The sequence below is a fragment of the Lipophrys pholis genome (genome assembly GCF_963383615.2).
Source record: "Lipophrys pholis genome assembly, chromosome: 13".
Classification (NCBI taxonomy): domain Eukaryota; kingdom Metazoa; phylum Chordata; class Actinopteri; order Blenniiformes; family Blenniidae; genus Lipophrys; species Lipophrys pholis.
Window position 1 is genome coordinate 10,126,176 of NC_137632.1, and position 26,111 is coordinate 10,152,286.

General features: G+C 41.8%; 1 protein-coding gene across 1 annotated transcript; it reads right to left on the minus strand.

Moving 5' to 3' along the window:
* Nucleotides 1-284: 284 nt before the first annotated feature.
* Nucleotides 285-24,197, minus strand: LOC308118869 (follistatin-related protein 1-like). Its single transcript, XM_080478525.1, has 11 exons — nucleotides 24,026-24,197; nucleotides 23,831-23,887; nucleotides 8,996-9,097; nucleotides 8,782-8,911; nucleotides 7,108-7,140; nucleotides 6,455-6,585; nucleotides 5,555-5,673; nucleotides 5,066-5,178; nucleotides 3,655-3,765; nucleotides 3,441-3,535; nucleotides 285-1,734 (listed from the first exon to the last, which is right to left on the minus strand). Exons 1-11 carry the CDS (start codon nucleotides 24,026-24,028, stop codon nucleotides 1,693-1,695), a joined length of 936 nt encoding a protein of 311 aa, XP_080334651.1. The 5' UTR covers nucleotides 24,029-24,197; the 3' UTR covers nucleotides 285-1,692.
* Between the last annotated feature and the right edge of the window lie 1,914 nt (nucleotides 24,198-26,111).

Below are 26,111 nucleotides of genomic sequence, written 5' to 3' on the forward strand. Positions count from 1 at the left end.
AGCAAAGTTACAATTACCATGAAATTAATCAGAGACAACTTGCAGGTAAAAGCTGTTTCTTAAACAATTCAGTTCATTGACAAATTCATTGGGTTCCTCAATACATGTTTTTAATCTTCATTCTAAAGTGCACAGGCAGTCAGTCCAAAACTGCTAACAGGGGCTTCCTGAACTTTGTATGGAGAGAAAATATTGGTTTCTAATGTTAGTAATTATTCATTTCTGTATAAAAACAATGCATTTCCACATTAATTCCTATTAATCATGACCGACACAAGCAAAATGACACATCATTATAGTGGTGTATGGGCTTTATTTTCATACGTACATAATCCTTACAGTCGCTGCACTTTTAAGTATTTAGGTGGAGTATAAAGATTCAGCATGAACCTAGTAATGCAACTTTCACACAGACATTTATCAGGGATGGAGTCACAAAACACTAGACTACTGCTAAACTTTAGCAAAGCACGCTACGTGGCATTAACAGCCCACGTGCAGGCAAAGGGAGAGAGACCCACAGCATGTCGTTTGCAGGTTTAAGGCACTGAGTTTTATCCCAATTTAGATCAAAGTTTTTGACAAAATGAACACATTTAACAAACCCAACTACTCTCAGCATTGTATTCTATTAGCACACTCACACACAGACACGCACATTTTACTTGCACCCTGGTTATTGATGCGTCTAAGCTACGTTAGTGGACAGCGAGGCTAGTCCTTCTGTTAAAGAGTGATTTTGAAAGAACAGGTATAGTGTTGTTGCTGGGTCCAGAGTAATGCTTTACCTGGAGGAGTTTCGTACATCATTCAAACACTTCATCAAGACTTTGGTTTTAATTTCCGCCACGTTACAGTCAGATCAGGTCTCGCTCTGGTGCAGTTGTGCTGCTCCACACTGAAAGCGGGACCACTTACGTCTTCACCAGCTGGAAAAATGTCAAAACCAAAAAGCACCAGAGAGACTCGCCGAAGCATAACATGGGAGCAAAATTCATTTCAACTCAAGCCAAAAACATACTGTACACAGACATAAAATAATTACTTAGCAGTACAATACAAATACATTTAAGCCTGGTGATTATCTAAAACCTAATCAAGCTAAAGAGAAAGAAAGAGAAGTGCAATGGTCAAGTAGTGGCCAACTGTGGCCGGGCTAAACGGCAGGAAAACTATGAGCACGCGTAACTTTCCTCTCTTATCCCAACTTTTATTTCAACCGTCTGAAACCGTGGATGGTTGAAGAAACACGCTGCACCAGGTGTCAAGCAGTCGACTCAAGCAGTACTGAGCGTACGCCGCTTCCTCACTTCATCAGGTGGATACTCGAAGCACCAAACCACACAACTCTCTCAAACAGTGACTTCCATGTTCCAAAACAGTGACAACTCAAAACGTTTCTTTTCATAATTGTAAAAATATAACAATTGTAGTAAAAATAGCCCCAGCGCTAGTGTGGCGGCAAAGTAATACAATCGAACATGACAGTACTGAAAACAGGGGAATCCAAAATATACGTGTCGATTGCCCCCGGATCTAACAAACATCAACACAAAAACACTGTAAAAATTTATAATAATTAACATATTGGAGAAACATGAAAAAGTCAGTTTGATGACACTTGGCCAAAAAGGGAACTCAAGTATAGAGCAAGAGTGATGGCACGCATCCTCTCCTTCTCTGCATCCTCATTTAGGCCTCCTTTGTGCTGCTCTTCATCTTCTCCACTGTTTCCTGAAAAACAGTTTAAGGAAACATGAGATTTAGCGAGTCACTTAACATACTGCATAAATATTTACAAGGGATATATCAGCATCTCCAGGCCATACATTTCCTTCTTACTCTATTATGATGATATTCATATCAATGGGATTTTTTCCCTCCCTTGTTGTTATGGAAATTGTATTATGAAGGTGAAGTTGGTACACCCGAAGCCACAAGGGGACCATTTATTTACATCCTGCTGTTCTCCAGGGGATAGATTACATGACCTCGCTCACTCAGCCAAAACCTTCAGCGAGATCCCCCGAGCTGCCTTGTGAGCATCGCGCTGTTTCTCACACATATAGGAAAACACAGCGAGCTGGGTTCTCACTTACAAGGTCATTGAGGAGAAGTAATGGCAGGTGAGCTTCGAGAAAATGTGTTTTTTTTACATACTTAGTGTTGTGAATAATTTAAGAATGTAAGACATTTACACATGTTGGTGTTGTTAAGAATGGGAAAAATAATTGCTTTATAATAACTAAAAGTTAGAACTATGTAATTTAAGTTAGAAGAAAAGTGATGAAGCGGTTTTTTTTTTTTGGTTTTGCGACCCAGAAGCAGGTCCAACTTTAGTTGTGTTGGTTAAGTCAGAAAACGTTATCACATTTTTGCTCATAATCATGGGAATATGAGCAATGTCACAGAAGACTTCACATTAGAAGCTATAAAACTTTGGAAGGCTTGTTAGATATGCCTAACAATCAAAAACAAAGTCCATGAATGCAGTGTGAAAATAAACAGTCTCATTTCACCCCTGTTGATTTATGCAATATCATCTTGTCTGTTTCTTTCCGATACTCTGACAGCAGCAGTACGTTTGACAGCGATGAAGGTGTCTTTGCTCCCTGTTTGTTACCATCACGTGAATGCTGTGAACCGGGAAAATGGAGCCTTCCCAACTGTTAACCTTCCCAGTTCCCATCTGCATGAATGCAGAATAATTTCAGAAACAACCGTATGCACCTTTTATTTGAAGAATGTCCTGCTCTCCCTCTACTTACTTTGTCTAGTTCACCAATAATCAGTCCTCGGCGATTAGCTTTTAGGAGAATTCCAATAGGAGGTGATGATTAAATCCCTTTCGAGGGCATCGTGCCCTTTTCAAAATCTATATGACAATGAAAATGCTGGCAATCATTTGGCTCTTCTAATCTGCCACCTGCCCTGTAATTCATAGTCATAACATTGTTTTATTGATCTAATAAAGAAAAAGATTTTTCATTTCAGAGCTTTTGATTTACCGTGTCAGGTTTTATGTCAGGAGTAATAAAGCTGCTGATACCACGGCTCACCGAGCTGCATTAGGTTGGTACACAGTCACTTAAAAATTTACACCTACCAAGTCTTCTGCGAATTTTGTTGCGCTCGCGGAGCCGTTTCAAATGCTCTTTGTTCAAAAGTACACTGTAGGTAGTAAAAGTTACACGCTGAAAGAATCCTAAAAGAGACAATGGACCTTATGTTGGGAATATGTTATAAATTTTACAACCAAGTGTAATCCTAAGACTTGTATACAACAATTACACTTTGAAATACACTTTGACACATTTTGATTGTATCTATCTAAGATTTTCAAGCTTGATAATCACACATGAAAAACCTGTGTTGTTCAAGATCGGCTGTCATTAATATGACGCAGTATGTTGATGTTCGACGGCGGTACAAACACAAACCTGGTGCTTGTTGAGCTCGGCCACGCGGAGGTTCCACTCTTCCTCGGTCATCTCAGCTCCGGCATCTGCTGACTCATCTGCAGTCGCCTGTTTGTCTGCACAGATTGTACGACGGTCAGTGGGTATGTTTTTTTTTTCAAAAGCACTTGTCCAAGCTGTAAAGATGATGAGTGGTGACACCAGGATGAAAATATCCACAAGGACTTTGCCTCACCAGTGCAGGTCATGGCGGTGCAGACCCAGTTGCCGCACGCACACACGCAGCGGTTACACTCGACCTGGGTCTCTGCTCCATCCTCGTAGGTTTCATCCTCCAAGGCACATTCTGCAGGGCGCACATGACAAGCGATTCAGATAACAGAATGCAGACGAATGATAACAGAAACAGCGCGACCCTGATTTCCATGACCAAGACTTGTCAGCATTCCAAATACCACATCATTCATCCAGTAGTTTATTGGCCACGCTTACATGCCTCTGGCTACTTTTAGCTAAATCATGAAAAGAGTCAGCAAGTCTTCCAACGCCCACGCAGAGCAGAGAGTTGGAAAAACTATCAGTAGAAAAAAGACTTGTAATGTGTGCGTCATTACATCTGCCCATCAAGACCTGAAAAATGTTTCTCTTTGAAGCTGAATGTGATACCATATATATGATTTTTTAATATCTGTGACCCAAAAAAAAAGGACACATTTGCCAAAGGGTTAAAATCGCCCAAAATACATATTTTCTTATTAAATCACAGTAGTTCAGTAGAGTCATTTTAGCTTATCTTAAATGGCGTTATGGACCCTGTATGTGTATTAAACACAAAGTTTATCTGAAACAACTCTTGTGCAATTCTCTCTTCAAAGCTGCATGTGACTCGATTATCATCATTTTAAATACTTGTGAAGGGTGAAATGCTTCATGATTGGAATAACACAAGATTGCAAATCACAGTGCATCCAGCTGTTTTGGAATAACGTTAGATTAAGTGAATGTTCCTCGGTAAACTTAACTTCATTGTCCTAACGTTGCACAGGTACTACATATATAGATTTGAATTTAAACAGCTCGTGTGCCATTTTCTCCTAGAAGCTCTATGTGACACGATTCACGTAATCTAAACAACTGTGGTGACATGCTGACTCTTACTTTAACAGTGGGAAGGTGAACTCACAACGTGTCCACCTCTAAATATAGAAGCACCCAAACATTGCATCAGAAGTGGCCATAGATCTTAAAGGGTTAAATTCTCTTAAGCTTAACTAAAGTGTCCGTATGGAGTCTTTATGTGTAGTAAACATAAAGTTTGAAAATGAAATCCTAATCAGCGAGCCAAATTTGATTGTGTGTCTTTGAGTGCGGTCAGGCGCCGAGGTTTCGAGCTCTGCTCTGTCTGATGCAGCTATGCTTCTGTTTCCTGTGAACTTTACCCCAGATAGCTCGGCAGCAGTCGGCTGGGTTGGCTGAAGTGATTCCAGGAAAGAGTTTTGGGCTATATCTTCGGGAAAGTAAACAACTCCAGCCACTGCTGCACTGCTGAGCTTCTGTTTGTGCATTAATATTAATAAACAGCCTACTGGTGTGTATGATACGCTTCCATTATATCAAAATACACAAAGTTGTGCTTTTCAGCTCACTCTTCTCTGGTGGATTGAAGCCGGGCTTCAGGCAGTTGAGGAACTCGTCAAAGCTCAGCTTCCAGTCGGCGTTCTCATCAGAGAGCTCAATCAGGGCATCGACGCACAAGCTCCTGGGATGCACAGACATACATGCAAATGTTGAATTGAAAGTCGTACAGTCACATACAGTGACAGCAGGTACAAAAAAAAAAAAAGCTATGCGAAAATCACAATTAGTTTAGAGGAACACGGCACCGAGCCCAGATGGTTACAACATCACTGAGTCCCACAGGAGGCCTTCAGTAATGATTGCTCTGGCTGAGCTAAGGTTCAATGACAAGCTGTGGGGCTTATAATAGCACCCAGATATGAGTCTGTGTATACAAGCATTACCACTGAAGAAATGTTGTCGGGAGAGGGGGAAAATAAATGACTTCTTTTTTTTCCCTTCTACACTGTGCCCTGCAATAAATACTCATGTCAGTTTGCCAAACCACAAGAACAGACCTGAGCAACTTGTTGCTCTCCTGGTCCGCATAGGACTCCAACTCCACAACAGAGTCATTGTGCTGGATGAACTTGAGCAGCTCTGATGAGTCCAGCTGAGAGTCGCCGCTGTCATATGTCTGTGGAAACATACACAAAACCATGACAAACACAGAGAAATAATGCATAAGGTTAATATGCAAAAACAATTATTAATTTTTAAAATTCTAAAATTTCAGATTTAACATTTTTGTTATTGTCTCAACCACATCTAGTTACAGCTTATATTTCTATTATATCGTCAGCATAAGGCAACATGAAAAAGAACGAGTTTTTATGAAAGTATGTTATTATTTTTGATACGTGAATGTACTCATTACTCAAAACAACTTAACATTTGAGAAAAATGTTGCTTGTTTGTGAGCAGGCTTTACAAAGCTGTCTTCTTTGGACACCTTAACCAAGGAAATCGTGCAGCACCGTGTCAGATATCCATCATTTACACAATAATTTGAAGGGTTTTATGAGCGGCTAATGTACAGAGAGGAATTATAAAATGCTCCATAAAATAAGCTACAAGTACGCTTTCAAAATGTGCCTTACATTTCTGGGATGGGAACACCAAATTGTTACAAGCTGTTCACAAAAAGCGTTTGCTCCTCTGCTTCAATGCCATTCATGGTGCACTGCGAGAGATCCTCATTAAACTGAACTCCAACCATCAGCTGACACGCTTGAGAGGTCCGTCACATGAATAATTAGACACAGGCTGAAGCAGCTTCAAGGATCAAATCAGTTGGAGTGGGCCCTGAATAAACTGGGTTATTCTGTAAAAAGAACGGTGTCGAGAAATGATGGGCACTAATAATGACGAGGGTTCACTCTCGAGCTTCTGCACCCTCACAGATAAAGAAATCCCACCTTGAAGTATTTGAGAAGGATGTCAGAGAAGTTGGACCCCTTCACAAACCAGCCATCTGGGATGATCTCAGTCTGCAGCCACTGGATCACGCGACTCCGCAACTCATTGCGGTCAGCAGCGTAGCACACCACTGCAGGGTGGGAATATTCACAAAGGTCAGCCGCATTAATAATTCAACGATCCCAATCTATCAAGAAAACTAATTTACAAATGCGACATGACCTTTGTGTATACATTTCCCTATCTAGTTCCACAATGTCCGCTCCATCAGACCATAAACTAGTTATTACATATGCAACATAGAATTCCAATGAGAGTTCACAGACAAACTGAGTGCTACTGCTGTAAGGTGCAGACAATTAAAACAAACACATATTGGTAATTAAAACACACACCAATACAAACAAAGTAAAAGCAAACATAGAATAAGTCAAATTTATAGAAACCACATGAAGACTGGTTACAATAAGTAGTAATTACAATAACAGCTGTAACAGCATTGGGATATTTCTGGCAGATTGAATCCATAATCAAATGTGAAAATTAGCCCAAATCAAAATAATTCACAAATATTGCAAACACTGTCGATCCTCAGCACATGAATACATACAAATTGACAAGCAAGCACAGGCATAGAAAATCACAGACTCACCGGGGCTGGCAGCAGCCTGCTCTGTCTTCTTTTCTAAAGGCCATTAAAAAAATACAAAACAAGAGATGAATAACACAACACGTGAGGCAAAAGATCAATTGAATGGCCCGATCCAGATTAACGCAGATAAACGTGCCTGTCACAGAATAGTTGGCCAAAGGTCTGGAAGGAGGACAGTGTAACGTAATGATTTTCCCTTCTCACTGATAAATGTTCAGGGCAACAGGGACACAAAGAGAGTGACCTCGACACTGACAGGCAGAAGAAGTAAAAGTGCAGTCAAGATAAGATCTTGATATTAGATTCTTTTGAAGGTGAGTCAAGGCTGGAAGTATGGGTGTGACCACTGATGGGTTCATGCAATGTTGTGTGCCTTGCACACACAATGTACAGTAAACTCATAGACCTCAGATTATCAGTTCTTCAATCATACGTTAGTTCAGAGATCACGTACCAATCAGGCTAAATTAACTCTGCACAGTAGTGTCATCTTTTGCAGTCAACGCCAGGGCTGATATCAAACAACAATAAAACAGCTCACAGAGAAGAAAGTCAGCATATGGCAAGATGCTTTTCTGACAAATAACCTGGACAGGAACGCCACAAACACCAGAGAATCAATATCGGACTTCAGATGATTGAATCTGTTTTAGTATTAAAGTCTAGTATCTGAAGCCTTTAGCATACACGCCACACAACACCTGGACTACAAACATCTCCCGCGAGATAAAGGAGGCCCAGCAGAGGCTGTACTTCCTCAGGAAGCTGATACAAACTCGCCTCCCTCAACCCCTGCTGATTAATTTTTACTAATCAGCCAGCGAGGACGTTTTGACGCACTGCTGCACTGTGTAATCCTCCAGCTGTACAGAGGAAGGACCTGTGGTGAGGGCGGCAGAGCAAACCATAAACAGACTACCGTCTCTGAAAGAGAAGCCATATATACCAACAACTATGACAGAAGACCAGCTGTGTTTTAAAGCAGTGCTTCCCAACCTTTTTCTTGAGGGAACCAACTTTTTTACTATCGTTAATGTAACGTAAAGGACCACACCAACCCTAATCCCCACCTGATCTTCCTACTGCTGTCTACAGACTCTTAAAAAAATATAGAAATTGAATAGTATAGAGCTTCTCGCCCCAAACAGCCAGTTCAATTCAATTCAATTCAATTCAATTCAATTCTATTCTATTCTATTCCAGTGAGCCCCTATTCTGCCTCCAACTTAATATTGGTTCCTCTGTGGCATAAAAACAAAACAAAAAAAACAATATTTCCTTTATTTTCTCAATGTGTGATATTGGTTCACTCAACAAGTCTTCCATCTGGTTCTTATTACCAGAGCAGTTTTTGGTTTGAGGTCAACTCAGATCAAAAATGACTGTAGACTTCTATGCAGTCAGATGTTTTTAATAGAAAAAAAAATAACTGAGTGGTGTTTGATAATATCTAATCACAACCTGTTTTAAGATATGGCTGCGTCTCATCTTGGCATCTTTTAAATCCAACATTATATATGAATAAAATACTTTAGTGAGCTAGGAGTGAATCCAAACCCCCTCTGTAAACCAGAACTGGACAAATACTATGACAACATGGCAATTTAAAATGATTGTGTGTTCTGAACCACTTATTTTAATGGTCCTCCTGTATCATTGTGCTGCTGTTCGTACCGTGGCAGTGTCCGTCGTGGGCCACCTGGATCTTTAGGCCAGTCAGACAAGCATCTCTGTGGAGCTCACAGTGATTCCTGTAGGTTTTGCCATTGCTGCCACACACTGACCTCTTGTGGGGCTTGCAGCTCTGGTAAATGAGAAGGAGAACAAAAAGCAAAAGTGTAATTTGCCATTTACTCTGTTGGGCTGCAGAACCAGAGGAAGCACTTACCTCTATGCACAGACAGCTCGGCTCCCCCTTCTCGCTGACGGCGCATTCTCTCCCGGCCCCGCAGAACACATTGGCACACACTTTGCTCTTGCTCTGCGGCTCCTAACAGGCAAGGAAAACACAGCGTTGACTCCAGTTTTGCTGGTCTCACACACAGGGCGGCGCTGTTGCACCAGCAACAGGATCCGTTAGTATTACAGAAAATACGTTGGCCAACAACTCTGATTAAACATAAAGTGGTGGAAAAAACCCGACAAATGTTTTACTCTTAGATGAAAAATAAAACTAATTTATTCTGTATCAAAAATACAGAGCTCTTGAAGAATACTGAAAAGCTCCCTGTAGGTCCTCACTTAAACATGTTGAAGCACCAACACATCAGCTCTGAGCTCAGTTTGTCAACATTTCTCCTCCAGATGATCCTCAGAGCCATTTCCCTTGCTTTGTTTAAAGAAAGACATCGTCATCGCATTCCTCTTAACTCTCCATAATTTGTACTTTTAGCGTTTGCATATTTACTGAGGACACAGCGACCATTTCAATGAAAGCCAGACTTGAATCAAGAAGCAACTGTGACTTAAACAAGACAGTTCGGCAGATGAAAATCCAGCTATCATTATGAAGGATTGTAAACAGGTTGAGAATCATGTAGTCAAACACAATGAGTCCTAAATAGACAAAAAAAAAGTGTCTCCTCTGTTTAATGCAAATGTCTCACATGTGCCAGGCACTTTCTTTTCTATTAGCTTTTAACCTCCCGCTTGTTTTTATTCACTCCTTTTTTCTTTGTTTCTTCATCTTTTGTTCCTCCATTTCAGAACACTGCCAGTAGTCTCAAACAAATGAGTTCACCCAAGTCATGGAGCAGCCTATCACGAGACGCCAAGCGGAGCTCCGAGAGCTGTTTTACGGCCCTCATTACCTCCTCCTCTCTCTGTTTGTGTGTCTTTGTGTGTGCGTGTGTTTGAGTCTGCATGTATGTATGGGGTGTTTCCACATCTGGAGTCTGAGCTGTGTTTTCCTTTGGGCCCATTCCCATGCTCTGTAAAATCTTTTCTCCTCCCTGCTTATTGTAGACGCCCTCCCTCCTCCCTGAGTCCCGGTTTCCTGTATGAGCCAGACACAAAGTTGGCCTTCAGCGAGTGAGAGCACGAGAACTGGCTTCCAAGTTTCTGTGTGAGTGCAGGGGTCTGGTATGTAGGTTAAAACGAGGGTGGATTGTCGGCAGCGAACTATCATAAGCTCTAATGACGAAATATAGCAGGATGGGTCACGGAGCTTCGGGGGAGGGGGTCGGTGGTGGTGGAGGAATCACGTGAGAGCATCATGGTGTCGTTACTCTAACTCAAAACGAGTGTGAGGAGAGGAATTGTAGGCATTTGCTTCATTCCTATGCACGGGTTGAAGAGACTCGTGCACTGGCACTCAGAAGTTGAGGTCATGGAAAATCTTCAAAGCGAACCCTGTGGCCCTCAGCGTGTTGGACAATTCAGTTTGTTAGACACAGATGGGCTGGAGGCCTGTTGAAACCTGTAGAAACCTCCAACAAGAACATGAATAATGGATGGCCTCCTCAGATGAGCTGGGTGCAAAAGCGTGGAGTCGTGTCTGTTCATCCCTCAGCCAGCGGAATCAGCGGACGATCACTGACATTTAACTAATGAACACAGGAGCTACAAGGTCCTCTTTTCACAGCCGATTCGAGTGGATTGTTGCCATGGAGAGCGTCGCACAGAGTCTCCTGTTGTGGCAACATCTCAACGGTGTCAATCAAGCGAGGCAAAGTCCCGTAATGAGATCACAACACAGTATGCCGTTTGGAGTTTATAAATGACACCGACTCACGACATACGCCAGCAGAAAACAATGGACAAAACAACTGTGATGTCACCTTGCCCAAACAATGGGAGACTGCCTTATGTGGTCATAAATCATGCCAGTATGTGGCCCAGGGCCGTCACTGTTATGATTCACAGATATGAGCAGGAGTGGGCAGCCTTTTTCCATTACTGAGGGTGTTCAGATGCACAGAAGTGTCATAGATTTCTGTATTTAGAATATATATATATATATATATATATATATATATATATATGGAAACAAGTGAAATCAACCTAAAATTTGCTTTTAAACAGCTTTAACATTTTCCAGGTTTTATCATCAACTCGCTCAACTATATTCGGTTTACTGATTTTTAGAGTTAGACTAGGTTGAAGACAAAAGTTAGATTAAAAAAAAAAATCCTTTAGGTAATAATACACTGTAATGAAAGTATATTTAATTCACAGGATCACACTATATAATATTTTTTGGAGCCGCTAGGTGCCTACTTTACATCTTGTACAACTTAACGTCACTGTCATACCCCAAATACTTAGTTAATTTGTAGTTTCTCTTGAATACCAAAGTTGAATCGATATGGCTTCTTTAAAAAGTGTTTTACAAAAATATTCGCACTTAGTAAATTACCACCTCTACTAAGTGTGACCCTCGAAGCAATTGTCTTAATGAGGGCAACAGTAAGTCAAACCTTTAAAAAAATAAAAATAAAAATTCCTCTACCAAGGTACAACTAGTGTACTTGATTACAAGCAGAGGTGCTGCAGTTAAAAACTATAGTATAATCAAGCAAGTATTTGACTGACGTTACCTGTAGAAAACAGATCTGTAGGGTGATGAACAAAGGTCTTGTGTTGAAGTCTGTGGTCTTTCTGTGCAAGCTTGTATATTCTCTGTATGCGGCGCAGACTTTCTCCAGGTACTCTGATTGCCTCCCACATCCCAGAAACATGTGGCTCACGAGTTACTCTGTATTGCCCCTGGGTGTTAATGTGAGTGATCGTCTGTTTCTCTGCTTTTGCTTTGTGATGGACCGGTGACCTGTCCAAGGTGTATCCAGCTTTTATCCAGCTGGGACCCCATAACTATATAAATTGGATAAAGCAGTATATAAATGGAAAATATCAATGCTTGTATTTTCAGTAGTAATTTATGAATTTTATAAAAAAATTATAATATCAAAGTCAATCACAAATACTCAGAAGTACAAATAGCCCAAAAGACTACTTTATTTAGTACTTCCAGCCTGGTTGTAATATTTGCAGAGATTAATGGTTGACAGAGTCATGCTGGCTGTTTACAGCGTTGTCTCAATGCATCAACAAGCTGAGAGGTCTCCAAGCACAATACATGATTTACAGATGTGGGCGTAATATTAATGTTCTCTTTCAGCTCTGAGAAAATCAATGGATCTTCTTTTCTTACATCAAAAACAAGATTTAATATGCATACATGACGGAAATGTTGTACAAAGAGGCAATGAGTAGAGTGCATGTAAATACACTCGTTTACCTAATCACCCGCTAAAAAAAAGACGTTTAAAAATGTACAAACTCAGCACATGCACAACAAACGAGCCCACAGTGAGTGTCCTAGTTAAATGACATAAATCTTTCAGTGACAACAAATGGTGGCTTCTCCCCCATTTAAAACTAATCACAGAAGGCCGTGCTGCCATAAGTGACTGGTGAATCATGACAGAAAAAAAAAAAAACCAGAGTCCTTCGTATTAAACAGCTGCCTCGAGCCCATCACTGATTGTGTGAAGACACATTTCACAGCTCGCGCTCTTCAACCCTTGACCTTCTCTTCCATTTCTTTTCTCGTTGCAGCCTCTCTTTTTTCTCACGGGAATTGAATCGTTTAAATGTTTTAAGAAGATTAGTGGTTAAATGATCTTTTTTAGTGCGTCATTTTTGATCTTTCTTCTTATTTCAAGTTAAGTGTGCTTTAATTTGTGCTCTTTTGTGGTTCTCTTTGTCAGACTATCCAGATTACAGCTCTTTTACGGCTTTGTACAGTACATGTTCCGATGAACAAAAAAAAAATCCAGAACAGCTTTAGAAAACTGGAAGTCATAGGAGTGAAATAAATGTGCCGTGAGAGGAAGAATAATAGGAGGAAGCTGTGAAGAGCGTCTGAACATTAAGAGACAGGTAGATGGTGAAGACGATAAGGCGGGGCTGCGTGTGCTCTGAAGTCGATTTCTCCCCTGCTCCGTGTGCAATGGCTCCATGCTGAGTCCCACTTGAGTTAAAGGGCAATGTATTCTTCCATCACTAAAGGAAATAGTTTTTTTTTTATTTTGAATTGCTGGTAAGGACATATGCACCAAAGAGACAGAATTTGCACACAGTAACACATTAAAAAAAATCATCTATCTGGACACATAGGAAAAAGGACGGTGTGAGCAGCACATACTGTACATACATGTATGTTGTGTAGGCATTTTTGTTCTTGCATAATAATGTTATTGGTGAGTGTGCACATGCATGCATGCAGCATGTGTGCATACGTACTGGAGAGACGGCTCATCGATCTATAGCGAGCCAATCAATACTTATCTCCTGTGAGTGTCACTTCACAAGAACCATGAATCCATTCCCACCGTGCACACGGCTCCTTTTTAGCATAGAAGATGCATTGATTTATAGATTGTAAACACACAGTGAATATGCTTATTGTCGCATAAACCATAATGGGGGATGACTTTAAAGAATAAATGCACTTAATAGTTATGTAGCCTTTCCATTAAGTAAGGAATCATCACGATTATATAATTTGGCCCACCAGGCTGCACTTATAATGATCCGATACAACAAAGCTGCACAGTGATTCTTTTCTAGCTTTTATTCCAAGCTGTTGTGCTGGAGAGCTGTTGATTCAGTGTTATGCCGTATGGAGGTTGTACTTCCCACTGCTGGACAATTGCACTGCATTATAAAAAGGTGAACGGTAGTATACAGCTTGGGTTGCAGCAATATTACTATGATACAATTTGATCATTATCTGAATATAGAAAGCTATATAAAGTTGGACTGACTGCAGAGGTTTTGCATGTGTCAACTGTAACATGTTACTACAATTCTTTAACAATAACAAATCTGACAACCTGAGATATTAAAAAAGAAAGTCATAAAAATGCTTAATTCAGAGTCTCACTTTCAGCGAAAAGTGGATTAATATCCAATATTTTGTTCTGCTTGAGAGCAATTTTCTACATTCCACAGAGTTCTTTGGTTAATGCATGATGTCATTTTACAATAATATAGCAATTATTTAAAGAAAAGAGAAACTTCAATTAAAACATCATCATTTTTCTATTTTCATTCAAAATGCCGGAAACTTCTGGTGAAACCTTCCACATGGAAAAACAATAAAAAAGACATTTTAATTTGATTGGGAAACTACCTGGATGATTATGAGAATTCATCATCAAAACTCACAAAATAAATCCTATTTGAGACATCAGGGAGTTGTAATAGTAATTCTGAGGAGAAACGATGACGCATGGGCTCTTTGTTGCGCCCATCTGTGGCCTGATGGCATCAGTCTGTCTGAGTTGACATACTTTGAAGGTGTGTATTCAGAAAAAACACAACTCTAAAGCTCAACCAGTAAAACATTGAGCAACACGTATCCATGCAGTTCAACCTTTAGAGGGGGATGTAAAGCGAAGGTGATGACATTTTAAAAATCTGTGACCAATGAAAAGCGTCCTGATGTTATGCACGGAAAACGTCACGCACATGATTTCTAAGCTGTAAAAGGAAATGCATGGTGATACAAAACATTTTGCTCCATGCATGAAAGCTTGTGATACAGTTAAAATGTAGCACATTACATTTGAATGTCTGCATTGCTGTGAGATGATGTTAAAGCCAAAGATTTAGGATTTATTCAATAATCTGCATCCTTAGTGGATGAAATTTGTCTTTCATTCACGCTCACTTTGCACTCTTGAACAACAATCGCTTCATTTCCTGTCACTGAACTTTGGCAACAGTACATGAGGAGAATGAACAAAAACCACATAAAAATGGCAATGGCTATATGGGCATTACTTCTAACTGTGGGCGTCTGAGCCTCGCCACCACAACTGAATTTCTATTTGGTGCTTTTGGGGGGGGGGGTTGATTTTCAGCAGCTTTGCTGTCGGCTTTGCTGTAGCTTAATACTTTATCAAAAGGCATAAAAGAAAGCTCTTGTGTGTGTGGGTGTATGAAAGGTTTATTGTTATATACTTCACTGAGAATATTATGACAGTGCATCTCAGTTGTGGCATGGTCTTGCAAATAAACATGATCTAAAAAAAAACATAGCGTATATAAAGTCAGAGCTCTATAATGTAAACATGTCAGAACGGGAGCATTTTCTTAAGGTAATAACTAGGTCTTATACGGGGGGGGGAAGGGGGGGGGGGGGGGTTCAAATGGTGGGAGGATGAGCTCCCCATCAATCAGATTGCACATTCCACACAGCATGCTTTGACTTTCACATCAAGAATGTTCAATAGCATTCTGAACTTTGTAACATGTTGTACATAATAAGATTGTTGTTTGGATTTATAGGCAACAAAAAGCACAACTCTTCTTGTGCTACCTAGATGGTTTCAATCTGAAATATGAGCCATTATACTGTATCTAGCCTGCAACTACCACACTAAAGCTTATTGTATAATTTCGGTATATTTTCCTTGTGATGGACTGGTGATCCGTCCAGGATGTACCCTGCCTTCGCCTACAGTTATTGCCTACAGTAATTGGCTCCAGTTCTCCGCATTCCAGAGTCCCTATAGAAAATGGATAGACGGATGGTCAAAATAACATAAATCTGGGTCACTATGAAGGTACGCATACGAAAAACAAAACAAGAAAAACAAATGAAAGAATACTGAAAATGTCTCAGGCAGTTTGTTTTACATTTAGACCAAATATGGATAGTGATTGTCTCCTGTTTGCAGTTTTCAAGCTAATTCATGGCACTGGCTGGAGTTTCATATAGATGTAACAAGAGCAGTATTCATTTTTTTACACTTTTCAAGAGGGCACCTGTCGCTAAACAAGCGTTGATCTGAAGGATTTTTTCGTGTGTGTTATTGAAGCGAGGACACAGAAACACTGGGTGACAGATGGACGTACAACAAGCAACCTCAAAATGAGAACCCACCATTATACAATTGTGTTTTTAACGACAAGGGGGTGAATTGATGAAAGCAAACTCAGATAGAAAGGCGGTGGATAAAGGTGGGGGTGGGGTGGGGGGGTTGCATTCCTGAGCTCAGCCGGAGTTCAGGACAGTTCGTCTTGAGCCAAATTCTCCTCAGTATCTGGGTCATGGAGGTGCCCCTGCTCTCCGCCTCTCTAGCATTTCCTCTTTCTTTCCTGTGGCGTCTCTCCAACTCTAGATTGTCCAACACTCGCCGTCAGCTTCACGAGATGTGAGGTCATGCGCCGCGAGCAAAAAGGACAGGCAGAGCTCAAACCGACAAGCCTGCTTTCTTCAGCTCTCAACGATCTCCTTCTCACTCCTCGATTCTCTGCAAGCAGGGCCGTACCGGAGTGGAAGTGGAGCGTATCCAAAGAAGAATATGCACCTCTGATCCTCCACGCATTGTAAGCTAACTATGATCCAGATTCCGTCTTTAAGGAATTTATGCAAGCTTGTGGCTAAATCCATCACGCATTGGGAGAAACATCACAGACTATCACCGCCTCTAGTTTTGTGTCATTACAGAAAGCTGAAACATTTGCCCTCAATAATTTTAATGCGCTATTTCTCAAAACTCTTTGCATCGATGCAGCTGTATCTTCATTCATAACAAATCAGCTTGTGTCTAATTTCTTCGACTTGACAGCCTCTGGAGATCAGACGTACCGAAAGGCTTCTGTCCATAGATACACGATCAGCTCCTGCAACGACAGTTCCTTCCTCCTTTGAACTCAACCGTCTGTGTTTAATGGAATATTTGACAATTGATTGACAGTAGATATAGTGGAAAACGAAGGATCTGCCGTTGGAATAATGAGGCCAAAGCTGAGCTAATATGAGTCTACTCTAAAGACAGAGGGGCTTTTGTGAGAGCTTTGCGGGTGGTCCCAAACACTCATTAGAGGCCAGGATCTGAGATTAAACCTGTGGAAACAAGGGGACTCTGGGTAACGAACAGTTTACAAGAATATGCCTGTTATTCTTCTCCCTGTTTCTTATTCAGTGTGAAAGGAATGCGCCAACGGACGGGATGATGTCACCCCAGTCTGCAGCCGCTGATTTTTACCAGCTGAAATGAAGCAACTGCAGCCAGAGGGACACGAGAAGAAGACAACGGGAAAGAGCAGGACAACAGAAAGATAGGGAAGGTGAAGGAAGGGGAAGAGACGGGCACAGAATAGAAAGCAGAGGGACAGAGAGAGCGAGAGAGAAGGAGAAAGAGAAAAGCAGGAAGTAAGTCACGGTCTGAGCAGAAACACATCTGCTGGCAGTTAAAATGTCACCAGAGGACATAAAACGCCATGAACACAGCACCACCCCCCGGTCTCCCCTTCTCTGCTCGCCCTGTTGTCACACTACTGAGACAACAGTGTCCCATGTCTTCACCACCTGTCTTTGTCCCGCCTCCATTCAACCCTTTGTTCCACATTCCTCCGTGTCATCCATATTTCTCCCTTCTCCTCATCCTACACCAGATAACCTTGGTTCTTTTCCTCTAATCCTTTGTAACTTTCTCTCTCTGCCCACTTTATGTCACATTTCTCTCCCCTCTGACCCGCTCCCGCTCTGCTCTGGGCATTTTTCCACCGCCGTTAATAGGAAGTTGAGTGTGAGAAGGAGGGAGGGCCCAGACTCAGGCCAGAGGAATGAGGAGGTACTCTGCCCTTCTCCCTGCTCCCTCCATGAGGCCGGTATTGGGGCTGATGGCTGGAACGTGTTTGTACAAGGAAAAAGTCAATTTACAGACTGTGTTTACTGTGTGCAGCATTTTAAAATCGGTACCAACTCTATGTTATAGTGTGATGATGGACTAAAGTTACTACTTTAAAAAATACACTATTGGAAAATTAAGTTTTAACATCAAAAAAGAGGAAAGTCAGATGCAGATTTATTCTAATTCTTTATAAATGGAATTTACATATCTAGTGCAGTTTACCTTCACATTCACACACACACAAACAGCTTTGCTGACAGCTGCCATGCGAGCTCCTTATATAATAACTTTCAGTGTGAGATGTGGGATCAAACCGGTAACCCTCGGACTGGAAGACAGCCCTCCCTCGCCACTGATCCTCAGCTGCGCATCTTCTTTTTCTTCTAATTCACACAGTCAAAATCAAAGCAATCTGCAATATTTATTCTCACACTCGTACTAATTAAAGCTTGGAATAAAGCTCCACTTCAGACTGACCTTGTATTAAATCAAGACATTTAAGATGAAAACTTTGAAAGAGGGTCAAGGAGCTTTTTCAGCAGTATTTTCTCACCGCTCAAATAATAAAAGCACAATGCATTTCCCTCATTTATAGTCCCCTGGGGACACTTTTAAACATGGTTTTTACGAACACAAGGCAGACCTCTGCTGAACTCTTCTACAACAAACATGACAGCTGCAACATGGCCGGTGTACAGGCCTGTGTCATTACACAGCCAATGACTGGGTGAGCACGGTGGACAATAGGTGGGACACTTTTCTCAGAAACCATTAGAATGTTCTTGTCTGCTGTGGGAGGAAAATAATATCTCGGTGTACCTATGCGTGTATGAAAATGTGAGAGTTTGGTAGGCCTGTTACATATTATGAGACAGGAGGCAGGTAATCTGCCTATTTTGATCTTGAAGAGGAAAATTCTCTCAGTCGGCGTTGTTGAGTCGGAGATGTGGTACCTTCTTGAATCCGCTGCTCTTTTCCAACCACCACCAGGAAGCGTTCAAGATCTTCTAAACCTGCAGCAGTTCTTTCCTTTTTGTTGCAGCAAATTAGGGTCACTGCCTTACTGGATTACTTTGAACCTTCACTTTTCAAACACATTTCTCATTGGAATTCATTGATTTTATTGTGATTTCATCTTTCCTTCGATGCCTTCTGTGTCGCTTCACAGGTTGATTGAAGCGCTCTCATGTTTTACAGTGGCTCGGCTTCTACTTTGCTTCATGAGATGTCATTTTGTTGCCTTTAATCAAGCTAAAGTGCTCCGTTCTCCGAAAGCTCTAATTGGGTGTAACCTGTCCATCAAATTTTAACTCAGAAAGACTCCAGCTGATGAGGTTTAAATACCTGCTTTAGGTCCTCTCATAGGTTTCAAGTATACAACACACCAAAATGACTGAAACATTTCTTCTTTTTTTTCTATTGTGGCTTTTAATGGTTCAATATATATGAAAGAGCAGAATGGTAGTGTAATCTATATATATTTCTTATTTTGTATCTAAAGATTTGAAGTAAAATCCTCTAACTCGCACTTATGAAGAAATGTATCGCTTTGGGATTCCAATAGCTGTTGACAACCATACCTTTTATTGAGAATATAACTTGCATTCAACCAAAATGTACCACTTTGCATTAGACAAACCATGTGAGGGGGTGAGAACACGAGTTCTGAGGTCATTGTACGAGTTAGACAGGTGGGATTTATTGTCTTTACGCTTCTGGTTATTCACATGGAATTTGTAAAAACTGCATGGAGTTCCAACAGAGTGGCTGAAAGAGGGTACGAGAAGAGAACAACAACAGCCAGCTCCCTCTTTTCACCAAAGCAAACTGCGTCACATAAAGAACCTGATCCCACGAGCAAATTCAACTTTTCAATAACAAGTCATCTCATTGCAATATTCAACCCATTATAAGTTTTATCTTCTTTGTGCTTTTTTTCAATTATGTATGCACTCAATGGAATGAGCTTCATGAAATGTGTGGGGAAAAAATAGCATGATTGAAATAAATAAAAAGAGAGAATGGCTGTAACAACTAACAGTTAGTTTGACTGCTTTTGACTCTGAGCTCAAAAGAAAAAAAGAAAACGTGTCCTTCGTTGCTTCTGGTGGAATCACTGAATGAACACATTTTAAGCCTTGATACGAAAACACATGTTAAACTCTGTGTGTGTGTGTGTGTGTGTGTGTGTGTGTGTGTGTGTGTGTGTGTGTGTGTGCGTGTGTGTGTGTGTTTGCGTGCCTTTGAGTGCACAGTGCCCGTAATGATAAGACACAAGTACAGCTGGTAAGCTAAATGAGGACTCCTTTTAAGCCAAGCCAAGAGTGAAAAGAAAACACTGCAGGGACATGAAACGCAGCAACCCCCCACTTCTCTTTTTTTTTTTTTTCTCCTCCCTGCCCCCTCACCACACAGCCAAGTCTTACCTCACTACCGATCTCCTTTGCTATAATTGCATGGCGGTGGCTTCATCTCCTCTCAGTTTTACATCACTCCATCTCAACACCCTCCACAATCCCTGCGCAGGGTCCATGAGTGGAAGTTGAGCTCCAGTAATTAGAGCAGTCTGAAACAGACAGAGGACACAGCGTCCCCCTCATGCTCATGCTCCCTTCCACCTGGGCAGATATTTTTAGCCCACCTTGAATGAGAAAGAACAAGCATCAACATGGCAACATGGCAGTGTGCCTGAGAGGCCGTGACTCAATCTGAGCCTGCTACGCATCCAGGGCCACAATAACCGGGGCCAGCTTCTGCTGCTGCTATTCATCCTGTGTTTTTTTTCATCCCATCAACTGTTGGGCTGGAGGAGAGGAGAGCTTGTGTGGCTGCCCTGTTGGGCGTACTTCATCCTGACATCTGTTTTTTGTCACAATGCAGCCTGCTGATAACTAAATTAACCACTATGTCATTCCACCCTGCCTCGGTGGATGATGCAGGATAACACAATAACAGTGCATGTCATAAAAACGGAGAAAATAAACACTCCTCGCTCTCTCGCTCTCTGTTTATATGCTGGTGTGTGCACACGGGTCCCCCGAGGCCACAAACTCTTATGACTTTCACTATGCCTGCATCCCACCTCTTTTGCATATCAAGCTCCCGGTGTGTTTGAGTAAAACATCAACATTTTATCCAGAAGATGCATATCTCTTTCCCAGCTTAGCTTAAACACACACACACACACACACACACACACACACACACACACACACACACACACACACACACACACACACACACACACACACACACACACACACACACACACACACACACACACACACACACACACACACACAATTTTCCCCGAGCCTCGACCTCGGCCACCCTGCCACACTACATTTTTGAGCAGCTTATCTTCAAACACAGCAATTTCTCACTCCGGGAAGCACACAGGCATTCTCCTTCATAATAAATCGAGACTTAGTGTCCAATTTTTAATAGCCTGCTCTCATGACAGCAAATAAAAACATCCGTCCACACGCAGCGAATCACATTTTCACCCATCCGTCCCAACACTTCTCATGCTGTGTGTACAGCTAATTTACCACACCAGCAATTATTGAGACATAACCCAAATATGTACCCCCCCCCCCCCCCCCCCCCCCCCCCCCCCCCCCCCCCCCACACACACACACACACACTTGTTGATCTCTTTCAGACAGCACAATCACATGCCAGCTACGGTCCTTCCCACAGCCAGTCAACAACCCATATATTATCAAGGTAATTACCTTTGGAGACGGAAAGCCTTACCACAGTCTCCTCATTTTGTTATTTATTTTTTTGTTTGGTCAGCTCAACAGAGCGCTATGTGCTCTGCCTCCACCATGTCATACCTCACGGATCATGGTCACAGATTCAATAAAGATGAACACAGTGGCACATTTAGCAGGCAGCAGGCAAAGACGGAAACAGCAGTGGAAGGTCAGCAGGGAGGGCTGGCACGTCGGGCTATGAGCGATGTTGTTGCAGTGGAGACACTAATGGCCATCTGCGTTATGCTATAAAGATAGACCCAGCGGAAGACAATTGGTTTAGCCCGCGTTTCACATTTGCTGGAGCTGTTTCTAATTGAAAATTCGAGGCTGTGATTAGGGTCGAGTTATTCCCCTGTTTATTTTTTCAGTCTGTAATTGTCCAGTTGGTCAACGGTGGCGTCAGCACGAGGCCAGGTGTGCAACAGCTGTGTGTTTTTGAAGTGAGGTCATCACCGTACACCTGGGACGTGTGTGTGTGTGTGTGTGTGTGTGTGTGTGTGTGTGTGTGTGTGTGTGTGTGTGTGTGTGTGTGCGTGTGGGTCATTTTGAGACGTTCCATGAATCACTTTCAACAGGCTTTAAAAGCACATTGTTACAACTTCCATGTATTTTCGATAATTATCAAGCAAGGCTCTGGAGGTTCAGAAAGTGAGGACTATTTTTTTGCACAAAGGCAGGAAACCGGTGAATAATTTGTGATTTTATGGTAGAATATGAGATGGATTGAGGGAGTTGTGAGTCAACTCACTGAGCGCTTTCAAGCTTTGAAGACTCTGATTTTTATTACTGGTTGACCAAGTGTGCAGTCTGGTTTCTATTCTACAACTAGTCTGGTTCAAACTGCACTAACTAGTTGCTGGCTGTCAGTTCACTTTTAGCACAAAGACATTAGAGATGCTTCCTGTCCACTGACTCAGAGTGACTGAATGAATATATGGACATAACATGCCCAGCTCACTGTTGCAGCCAAAAACCAAACAAACATGTTTTTGAGATCAAATGAGGATGGCATGGGTGGATTAGAGGTTTGCAAATGTCACCTCTCATCAGGATTGTTCCTGGTTTGGAACTGTTGGCACACTCTATGAAGTTTGTATGCTGTGTGGTGAGTAAGGCTTCCTCTCACAATCCAAAAACATGCTTATTAGGTGGAGGAGTAGATAGAGTAGATAGATGAATAGACAGGCAGGCAGACACACAGGCTGGCAGATAGATAGTTAAGAAAATGTAAGGTTACATATCAATTATGTAAAGAATTTAAACAATGGTGAAATAGTACATTATCGAATAAAAGGTCAATAATGGCAAAATATAAAAATATGACACAGGTAAAGGTCTGCATCTGTCCATATTATCTGAAGGGATCCTCTTCACATGCCATCAGGCCACCTAATCTACCAGCACATTACCTCTGTGTTTACTCGGAGGCAGGTCTCCTTAGCGCTGCCATGTGAGACCCACACGGTGAGTATTCGCACAGCCCCAGAGCACACAGCCAAACACACAGGCTCTGTCTGACTGACCACCCAAACACTGTGTGTGCGTGTCTGTCATTAGAGCGGCTGCCACTTGGCAGAGCGTTTCGCTCCACAACATCCTACAATATTGATGAAGAGGTTCCATCAAGCCCGGCAGAGAGCAGAGGTTGTGAGATCTACACAAAACCCTGCAAGCACAGCCTCCATGTCCCTGCCACAGCCGTCTGTCACTCTGGTGTCACTAATGTCCTCTTCAGGCCAGCTTCGGCTGTGATGGTAACTTCACAGCTCCACAAGAAGACGACAGTGTGTGTGTGTGTGTGTGTGTGTGTGTGTGTGTGTGTGTGTGTGTGTGTGTGTGTGTGTGTGTGTGTGTGTGTGTGTGTGTGTGTGTGTGTGTGTGTGTGTGTGTGTGTGTGTGTGTGTGTGTGTGTGTGTGTGTGTGTGTGTGTGTGTGTGTGTTTGAATTAACAGGCAAACAAGCATACAGTCACTTTTCCTGTGCTTCATCTGTGGATGTTTGGATGAAGAATCCTCCACTCTAGGACTCTACCCAGCAGCAATTCTCTGTGTCACTGTTTTATCGCTATACTGGAGCTTATGATGCCAACAGTAAATGTCATATCTGATCCTAGACTGAAAACAGAGTTTGCGTTTTTTTTTTTTCTTCCCCTTTGTGGTTATGGGACAATAGGCTGATTCCCACCTTTACCAGTTGTGCTCAATCGGGTCGATCTTTGCGTACAAATCTGATCCTTTCAAAGTGCTTCGGTAGTGACATTAAACCACAAGCCTCACATGTATGTTGAAGTTATTTGGAGAAACTTACCTGCGCGTTACAGACAGCGGCGGCCAGCAGAAGGAGCACGGCGACACTTCGCAACATCTGGACGAGGGAGAAGAAGAAGAACAAAAAAAAAGAAAAACGGAGAAAGTCTTGGTTTAATGGAGGAAGAATGAACAAACGCGTCCCTCCTCTTTCGAACCTAACGAGAAAACTTATGAGGAGAGAATAAACATTTACCATTATCCCACAGGCGGCTGTTCGGAGAAGCGTCTGGACGGAGTGGAGGAGAAAAAGCTCCGCGATGTCAAGAAGAAATCTGAGGAGCGCTGAGGAATTCCTGCCAGCCCGTCAGTCTGTCTCTCCTCCTCCTCCTCCTTCTCCTCCTCCTCCTCTCTCCACTGCGGCCAATGAAAATGTCCAGAGTCCTCCGAGGACGTTTACAGAGGACTGGAGGAGGGGGAGGGACCAGAGAAAGTGAGTCTGTTTGATTTAAATAGGTTTTTTTTCCTTACACGTTTCATCTGGTCCGTGCGCGCTGCGATCAGTGCGTAATAGCGCGATCTAACTTCACGATCTTCAAACTATCATCGAATAGTTCTTTGTTTTTAATTGGGAAAAAACATCGAATCATTGTGTTTTTGTAACTGACTGGTGGCACCTGTTGGTTAAAGCTGTGTTTATTCATTTCTCGACACTAATGGGGAAAACAAATCCCAGAATCACGACCTTTTGCACATATCCCCTTAGATTGAAGTCACTTTAATTTAAAAACGTGTTGACAAAAAAAAAAAAACATTCATCATAAACAAAGCCAACATAATTTCCTGGAGGTTCTACGTTGTATCGGTGCTGTTTATACTGATCTGGTGCTCCATGTTGGTGGATGCAGGTGTACGGTGATCTGATGCTGGTTCATACTGGTCTGGTGGTTGTCTGAAGTCATTTATCAGTGTAACAGAAATAGCAGTAAGAAAAATAGGTTCATGAAAAGTGAATGTGCCACAAATAAACTAGCACAAACACGCATGTTGAAACGCCTGATTTAGAGTATGTCTTCTGTTTTCCCTCCATGCTGTCATTACCTGACACTGCACCGAATGAAGAAATCCTCAAAAAGCACGTTGTTTTATTACATGCAGTCGTTCTTCGTATTCTCTGCAGTCACTGTGGAAGTATGTCTTATTTTGGTGGATTAGAAGATATATGGCATGTATAGATGTGTATAAATACATTAAGTATAGTATGTCATACACAATGTGAATACTACTTTTCACTGTTTCAAATTTTGGTATACATCTTTAGCATGAGGGACGTTTTATATTAATATGTTGTTGCATGTGAACGGACATAGATAAGATGGGGGAAAGTACAGGTTCAGGAAAAGATCAGGAAGCTTGGGTTGGAATTGTAGAATTCTAAAGACACTGCAGGACTTGCATTCTTTACCAATCAAACAACTAACCAACCGACAAACCAACCCAAATATCCCCAAAGGCTTTGTCATTTTCAGCAACCCAAAACTCCATTTGTTGGTCTCTTCACTTCCCATCCAGAGTTTTTATACAAGAGGAGATGCTCAACAACAATAACATTGGTTCTGTCCCAACTTTTTGAGCTGTTACTGCAGTTAAATGGTAAAATTTCTTCATTCCAACATCTCACATTATGACTTCTATAAATATTGTTTTACAAGACTGCCAAGCGAATGCATTTTGTTTTTAATTAGGTTATATTTCACACTGTGTTGCTATGGTTTAGTGAACACCTCGCCTCGCCTCGCAGGGAATGTGACTCAGGTTTGATTCTGGGCTCTGAGCCTCGCTGTGTGTCCATATTCTCCCTTTGAGTGTTTTCTCCAGGTACTTCAGTCTGTCTGAGGTGTACCGTCAGTTTTACCTGCTGTGAGCTAGAACTGGCTCCCGCCCCCAAGATCCAAGTGGATAAAGTCTCTCCATAAGATGGAAGGAAAGACTCTATAACAATCTTTTTATAATTGAGTTTGTACTTATCAAATACTGTATGCAGACTGCAACAAAAATGTCCATTGGATTTGGCTTCTGGTTTCAGTTGAGGTGTAGCCCTTTCATGTTACCTATTATTTTTGTATGATATCCTGTCAAAGCTTTGTAAAAGCTGTCACGTCTTTGGCCTTCAAAGCAACTCAAGCTGCAGCAGAATCCCCCGGTCAGATCTTCTGCAGAACCGCTTGAATGCTCGCAGGTTGTTATGATTTCAGTATTTCAGAAGAGCAAACCAGTATTGGTGTGCATGCTCCAGCAAGGAGTAATTAAAGAGCGATTAAGGACGACAGGCTGCGACGCTA

Bases quoted from the DNA above. Each gene is read 5' to 3' on its own strand.
- LOC308118869 (XM_080478525.1), bottom strand. The intron at 5,674-6,454 runs GTGGGATTTCTT...ATGTTTCCACAG, and splicing joins TCCTTCTCAAATACTTCAAG to ACATATGACAGCGGCGACTC. The intron at 5,179-5,554 runs GTCTGTTCTTGT...TGTGCATCCCAG, and splicing joins GAGAGCAACAAGTTGCTCAG to GAGCTTGTGCGTCGATGCCC.